The sequence below is a fragment of the Pediculus humanus genome, genomic scaffold, assembly GCF_000006295.1.
Source record: "Pediculus humanus corporis 1103172108228 genomic scaffold, whole genome shotgun sequence".
Lineage (NCBI taxonomy): Eukaryota > Metazoa > Arthropoda > Insecta > Psocodea > Pediculidae > Pediculus > Pediculus humanus.
The window spans coordinates 185,565-194,058 of NW_002987798.1; the positions used below are offsets into that span (position 1 = coordinate 185,565).

Below are 8,494 nucleotides of genomic sequence, written 5' to 3' on the forward strand. Positions count from 1 at the left end.
TTCCGGTCATTGTGGGAGCACTGAGGAGTCATGCCCCATTCTCCATGCTACATTCAACAAGAGAAAAATCTGAAAAAGATTTTGAATAATTTAAAAAAAATAGAAACCATACAGGAAATGTGAGACGGCTCCCCCCCCCCTTTATTCTTCGGAAAATAATTTTTATTCATTTTAATTTATATTTTTAAAAACTTAAAAATAACCGCTATGTGTTTTTTTTTTTTTTTTTAAGGAAAACAATTTTGATAATAGATAATTTTAAGCACCTTGAAAATATTTCAGACGATTATTATTATTATTAATTAACAATAATTAATTAAAATTTACATTTAAAAACAAAAAAAACACTTTTAATTTTACTTAATCGTTTAAAAATTTCACACAATATAAACAATTTTTCAATTGTAAACAATATTATTATTATTTGTTTAAATTTTCCGCTTTGTGTGTGTCTATCTCTCTCTCTCTCTCTCTCTCTCTCTCTCTCTCTCTCTCTGTGTGCAATAATATATTATATAATATAATTATTGAATATGGGTTTTACGTCATGTAAACTTTAAAAACCACTTTCATCTCTACAAAATATAAAAATTTAATCATTAATTTAAAAATATATATTAATATATATATACTAAAAGCTCGAGTGACCATGTCTATGACCTCATGTGTGGGATGTAAACAATGATAAAGTGATAATACAACCTTCCATTTTACTAAAAAAAAAAAAAACTCGTTTCATTACTCACGAATTAATCTCAGCAAAGTTAAAATATATATATATAATATTATATTATATATATAGTATATATAATATACTATATATGTAAATTCAATAATGGGAAACCAGTAAAACCGGGTGATCTAAAAACAACAAAAACAATCGGAAGTATATATATGATATAAAAGGCCAAAAAATACTTGTTACGTCATGACTCGTGACGTCATAAACTATACGAAAAAAAAGGTGTGAAAGGTGTGAAATGGGGAGAGAGAAAAAAAAAAGAGGCTCAGACATTTTTTTTTTTTATTATTTAAAGTTTAATTTTTACGATGCGCTCTCTCCCCTCCCCCCTCTCTCTCTCTCTTTCTCTTTATCCCTCTCTCTCTCTCACTCTTTCTCTCTCTCTCTCTCTCTCTCTCTCTCTTACATAAAATTAAAAATCCACTCCCTAGGGATGAAATAATAAAAAGAAACTTTTCTTCGTCGAGAGTTAGTTAAAAAGAAATTTTTCTGTTTTTCGAAAAAACAAAAAACGAACCTGAAATAATAATGATGATGATGATGATGATAATAAAATTTTATTAAAACCATCGTAAAGTTATACGAAAAGAAAAAAGTTTACGCTGAGAAATTCTCCATTTTTTTTCGTTTTCGTTCTTGTTGTTATATTAATGAACGGGTTATTAGGTTATTAGACGGGTTTTAATTTTATTTTCCTTGAACGAGTACCTCGTAATAATAATAATAATAATAAAAAACCTACCTCTAGAAAGAAAGAAAAACATCAAACATGTAATTTTATGGAATTCAAAAAAATAAAAAATTTCGACCGTAAAATCTTTTTTGAAATCGTCACCCATGACTAAAAAAAAAACGTGATGGTTTCATTTTTTTAAAAATTTTATTATTATTATTATTATTACCTCTTCCCCCCTCTCTCTCTCTTTCTCTCTCACTCTATTCCCTAACTTAAATTAAAATTTTTTTTAATTACTCCAATTATTTATATTTTTCAATTTAAAAATCAATCAAATTTTTTTTTTTAAATTAAAATTTAATTGTGGTCAAAATTATTATTATTATTATTATTATTATGTAAATTAAAATGGCGAGGGGGTGTTGTTAAAAATTATTCATTTGACTTTGTATGATGCCCTTAAATAAATAAATTCAGCAAAGACCTTTTTCTTTTTTTTTTTTTTTTTAGTTCAATGAAATCAGCTATGAGAAGAAATAATCCCAAAATCATTATCATTATCATTATCATTAATTTATTATTTACTGTCATATACATTTAAATGGGGTGGTCGATTGATTAAAAGGTCGATTAACTCACCTGAAACCTCTCTCTCTCTCATACCTGAAAATCCCATATATAAAAAAATCATCCACCTTGAGTTTGTGCACCCGGTGCTGGATGTCCTTGTTTATTATTTCCTCATTTTACGGAAACTCAACCACATATGGAAAATAATTGTAAAATGACGGGGGTGGGGGGTGAGGGGAGGTCGGAAATATATTATTTTGATGGTCGGAAATACATTTAAGTGGATTTCGAACACCTATATATATATAAATGAGAGGGTTTTTAATACAATCAAGTCAATTCAATCGAAGACTCGGTAAATAATAATAATAATATCAAGTTAACAACCTAAAAAAAAAAAAAAAAAAAAATTAAAAATGAATTCTTTAACAACAATTGTTCTTTTTGGATTTTGTGCTGTTGGATTTGTTAAATCAGCTTCTCTCGGTGATGCTTTACTCACCGTATACGCCGGTAAGTTTTTAAACAATTCAAAATTTATTTTTTTGTTTAACCGATAATAATAATAATAATAATGAAAAAATTCAGATCCGAATGCTGTCGTACCGGAAAATTACGTTGAATTAGAAAGAGCTAAAAGAGAACCGGAAGCGGATCCGACTCACCATAAAGAACATCATCATTACCATCATCATCATCATGAAGTTGAAGCCGTTGAACACGTACCTGTAGTCCATTACGAAACGTAAGAGTCAAATTTTGTGCGAAAAGACAAACAAACAAACAAACGAACAAACAAAATAAAATTTTATGTTTTTTTGACTGTAGTAAACCAGAAACCTGTCACAAATGCGGTGGAGGAAATGTTGGTGGTGGAGTCGGAGCTACTTTTGCACAAGCTTCTGCTGGTACCATCAGCTCAAATGCCGGTCACGGTGGTCATGGTGGTCACGGTGGTTTAGGTGGTCAATCAGCAAGTCAAGCTGCTGCTTATAATTTCGGACCATTTTCAGCAAGTTTTAGTGCCAGTCACAGCGCTGCAAACGGAGGGTAATATAACCTTTTTATTATTTAACCTTTTAACCTTTTCTTCACATACATAAAAATTTTTTTTTTATTACCACTTATTTAATTTACGATCGCAATAATTTTTTTCTTTTTTTTACAATTTCAACTTCCTCAGTTTTTTAATACTTTTTTTTTTTTATAGATTTGGCGGATTCTATTAATAAAAACAAACAACAAACAATGTAAGAAAGATTTGTTTGCAACAACAACAACAACAACATCCAACAACATCGAATCTGCTTCGAAATATAAATTACGCGACTGCTTTTTTTTTTTTTTTTTTTAAATTATTATTATTTACTGTAAAACTAATTTATTAAACAAATCTATTTAATATATTTTATTTATAAAAAAAAAAATTTTTACGTGTATTTTTTTTTAAACCTCCCCCCCTCCCTCCCCCCGGGAAAAACAAACAAACAAAGAAACGAACGAACGAACGAATAAAAAAAAAAAAAAAAAATTTTCCCATGGGATTTCCATAATAAATGAATTTTCCTTGTAAATAAATAAGAAAATTCAAGATTCGGAAAATACTTCTTCTTATCAACACACACACATAACGGATTCAAGGTCAATTATCATTATCATTATCATTATCATTATTATTTGGTATTATCGCGAGAAAAAAATTATTAATCGACAGATTAATAATTAATAATACCGTATATGTGGAAGGTCAATTAATTATTAATGGATATTCCGATTTACATTATTATTATTATCATCAACATCATCTAAATTCTTAGAATTTCCCAGAAATTTCTTGGAAAAAAAAAAAATTAATTTTTTTTGTCTTACTCGTGACGTCACAAACGAGGAAACCCTTTAATAAATGAACCTTTTTCCGCAAAAAAAAATTTTCCAATCTTATGTACTTATTAAATTCTATACATATATGTACTACGTTTTTATTAATATTAATTTATTAATTAATTAAAAACCGGGTAATAAAATGATTAATAATGATAATGATAATGATAATAATTATTTTATTATTCTCACACACGCTCACTCGTTTTCATTTCGATTTAATTTTTTTGTTTTTTTATGGGAGAAGAAAAAAAATTTTTTTCTATTTTTTTTTCGGGGGAAGGAGGGAGAGGGTGGAGGGAGGAAGGGATGTCTTATCACTCTACCTTATCATTGAGTAATTTAAAAATCATATTATAAAAGTATAAATCCGATAATATAAAAAAAAAATTAAAATCTAACCAACTACCCGAGTATGATTACGCCGTTATTATTATTATCATGGCGGTGAAAGTTGTGCGTTTAAATGTTTTTTTTTTAATCAAAAATTAATTTAAAACAAAATGTCACGCATAAATTTAATTATTATTTGTTGTTGTTGTTGTTGTTTGTTGCTCTTTAAATGTTTAAATTAAAATTGGCATAAACCAGTTATGAGAAAAAAAAATTTACCCGTTTCGTTTTCAATTAAATTATTATTATTATTATTATTAATAATAATTTTACTTTCTTCTTACCCGTAATAAATTATCATTATTATCATTATTATTATTATTAATATTCGTTATTAAAAAGAAAGGAAACAAATGCAAAAAAAAAAAAATTTTCCTTTTAATTATAAATCGTGTAAACGTTTTCACGTCCACTCACACACATCAAATCGTAAAAATTTTCCGGGGGGGAAAGGAAAAACTTTTTCTAATAATAATAATAATAATAATAATGGAAAGGATTTAAGTGTGAATTTAATTGAAGTCATTTAAAAAAAAATAATAATAAATTAAATAATTTTCGTTTGCAGTTAAATCGATTTTATACTAATATTATTACGTCACACGAAAAAAAAAAAATCAGGAATTAATCGAAGAGAGTGAAAATTTTTTATTTATTTTATTTTATTTTATTATAAACATTTTATTTTTTTATTTAGTTTCTATCTGTTTGTTTGTTTGTTTTTACAACAAAAAAAATGAAATTAATTTTATTATTCGTTTGTTTTTTTTTTACCATCGTTTTTTGTCAAACACAAAATAAAAATGGAAATCCAACAGGAGGTAAATATTAAATTTTTTTTTTTAAATTTGTTCAAATTAACAGAAAAAAAAAACAAAATGTCTTCCGAGAATTACGATCTTCATATTTTGTGATAACATTATCAATAATTTTATTTACCCGGAGGGGAATGAGAGAGAAACAAAAAAAAAACAAAAAATTTCCCGGGTTTTTTTCCTTCGAGTCCGCCATTTTCTTTTTTTTGGGTTGTCTTAAACGACGCCATGTTTAAAAATTAAAACCTTTCGATCATTTACGTAACGATATCAATCGATAAAATTCAAATAATTTTCAAAGACACGTAAAATTATTCGATTGATTGATTGGTTTTTGTTCAAAGAGGAAATGCATGAACTTGAATATTAATTTATTTATTTAAATTAATTAAATACCTTGAAATATTTAATTTAAAAAGGATTTAATTAACTTTTTGTTAAAGAAATTGGACAACCTGCTTTTGATGAAATCGTTGTTGAAAGTACACTAACGGTAAGAGGTAAAGGACCAAGAAGTGGTAAATCATTGATAACAAACAATACAAATAAAGAAGAAGTTAAAGTTGAAGAATCCAAACCAAAAGAAGAAGAATCAACACCACAAGTTAAAGTAGAAGCTGTAAAAAGAAGTAAAAGAAGTCCTCAGAGGTAAAAAAAGCAATAAAAATAAAGTTTTTTTTTGGTAAACGGTATTATGATAAAAATTTGTAAATATGGCGGCGTAATGGTGATTGTTAACATTTTAACCAATTAAAAAAAAAAAAACAATTTTAGATCATGGGGTGGTAATTATGATTTATTAAGACAATTTATGTCTCGGGGATTTTCTGGTCGTATACCAACAGTAAGTACATCATCATCACAAGCTTCTAGCAATGCTTTTAACGTTAAAACTTTTAGTGGTAATTTTGGTGGAGCTTCATCGCAGGTAAACCAACCAAACCCACCCACACACACACACACACATATTAACACCATAACGGCCATTTTGTTTTTTTATTTTTTTCTTAATATTCAAATATTTTATTACAGTCCCATACTCAGTCGCATGTTCTCGGTCCAAAAGGATACCAGGGATCTGTTGGACAAAGTGCAAGTCAAACCTATTACCTTCCAGACGGTAGTAAAATCTCTGTAAGTTTTGGTTCTTCACAAAGTCTCAACAACGGTGAACCTTCTTATGGAAAAAGTCATTCTTTATCAATAACGTACCCGAACGGATCCGAACGGGTCATATATGCTTAAAATATGATATCACCTAACTCATGAGGTGTGGTATGAGTAATAATAGTTACCTGTAATAAAAATTTTAAAATTAATTTAGTTATGAGGAGGTGTGTGCGTATCCGTTGTTGTAACAAACGCAAAAATAAATAAATATTATTTAACGTACATAAAAAAATGTTTTTTTCCTCCTTCCCCCCCTTCTCCCTCCTCCCCTTCCCCCCTTTTTGAAAGAAACATTTAATTTTATAACGTAAATAAAAAGATTTTTTTTTCGCTTCGTAGAACATTCTAGAAAAAATTAAATAATAATAATTTATTAAATGAAAAATCACTCGATTGGAATAATAATTAGAGAGAAAGGGAGGGAAAACAAAAAATTCAGTGCAGCCAACTGTTTTTTTTTTTTTGTTTTTAAAAAAGAGTAATTATTCTTATTGATTGTTTCAAAACAATTTTTGGCGGAATAAGTGTTGTTTTGTATACTTATATTTTTTGGGGGGAGGGTAGGGGGGAAGGAGGAAAATTACTTTTTTTAACATAATAAAAAACGTAAATAAATAAATAAAAACTTTATAAAAAAATTAATTTGTTTTTGCTAAAGTTTTCCAAACAATTTTTTTTTTTTAAATTTAATTAATAACGGTCGAATCTCTCTCTCACGAAAAAAAGCCGGTTTGAGTTTGTTTGTTTGTTTGTTTGTTTTGAAACACGCAAAAAAAAAAAAAAACTTATTCGTAAACAAACAAACAAATAAACAAATTCGCATTTATTAATTTTACTTTTTGTGTTTTTCTTTAATCGATTTTCAGTCATTTTCAGTTATTGGGAAGTACCTGGAAAAACCTGTTTTTTTCCTTTTTTTTTTTTTTTTTCATTAAAATAATAAACAAGTTTTTATTTTTTTTTTTTATTCAGAAATTTTATTTTTTTACTACGCCTAAAACCATTTTTATATATTTTACAACTTAATGATCATTTTGAAAAAATAAAAAATATAAAAAAAAATAACAACAAATGTTGTTGTAAAAAAAAATTTTTTTTTTTTATTTTTTTAATAAGAAAAATAAAAATTTATTTATTTATTTATTTACGTTTTACTTATTATCCCTTTAATCCTCTTATTTAAATACAAATTATTATTATTATTATTATTATTTTAATATTAAATTCTAGAAAAATTTCAACAAAAAAAATTTTTTTTCAATCAACAAAAATTTTTTTTTAATAAACTTTACAACTTTTTTTTTTTTTTATTATTAATTAATTAATAAAAACGTGTTAATTTTTTATTTTTTTATTAAATTGAAGGGATTCCCTTGATTGCTAAAAATAATAATAATAATAATAATAATAAAATTAACCTTTTGATAATTAATAATAATAATAATAATAATAGAAAGAAAAAACTTTAACCCTTTAGCATTTTAATTTTTTTTTTTGTTTGTTAGTTTGTTTACACGCAAAAAACGGAGGGAAAACTAATTATTATTATTATTATTATTAAATTTTTTTACGAAAGTAGTAATAATAATAATGTGTTTGGTTTAAAAAAAAAAAAAAAATAATTTATTTATTTACTGATGATAAGACAAGTTTTTAAAAGTGAGAATTTTCAGCATAAACTTCATTGCCAAGTTCAATACGATGAGAAAACCTTGAACGTTCAAAATCGCATTGAAACTGAAGTTAAAAGAAAATTCCCACCCCCTCCCTTTTTAGTTTTCATCCTGCCCCCCAAAAAAAATTTTACTGGGGGTAAATTAAAAAAAAAATTGTAAAGTATATTTCCAATAAAAAAAAAAAATTAAGTTAAAAGATTAAGTTAAGATTTGTTAAATGAAAAAAAAAAATTTTTTCCAACCTCAGCCAAAAAGAAAAACAAGTTGAAGAAAAAAAAAGGATCGAATACCACGTGTACATTTAGGTATATATAAAAGCTTCATCGGGTTTGTACCTATCTATATATATATACCTGTAAGAAAATCAAATAAAGTGTGGAAAAATAATTTTTTTTTTTATTGGGAAGAAGAAGAAAAAATTAAAAAAAAAAAAAAAAAATGATTTCAGTTAAATTATTATTATTATTTATTTCAATGTCTGGTTTTTTATGCCTTTCGGTTACTGGAAATAGTGAATTCAAAAATGAATCAGGTAAAAAAAAAAAAAAAGATGTTCAATAATACTACTTTT

At 25.9% G+C, this 8,494-nt stretch overlaps 1 protein-coding gene across 1 annotated transcript; it reads left to right on the forward strand.

Annotated features, from left to right (window-relative positions):
* Nucleotides 1–2,404: 2,404 nt before the first annotated feature.
* On the forward strand, nt 2,405–6,322 carry Phum_PHUM455450 (uncharacterized protein; the record flags this gene model as incomplete). The annotated part of the gene is made up of 6 exons (XM_002429850.1): nt 2,405–2,501; nt 2,577–2,733; nt 2,817–3,010; nt 5,521–5,725; nt 5,852–6,005; nt 6,122–6,322. The coding sequence occupies 6 exons, from the start codon at nt 2,405–2,407 to the stop codon at nt 6,320–6,322; spliced, it is 1,008 nt and encodes a 335-aa protein (XP_002429895.1).
* Nucleotides 6,323–8,494: the final 2,172 nt, after the last annotated feature.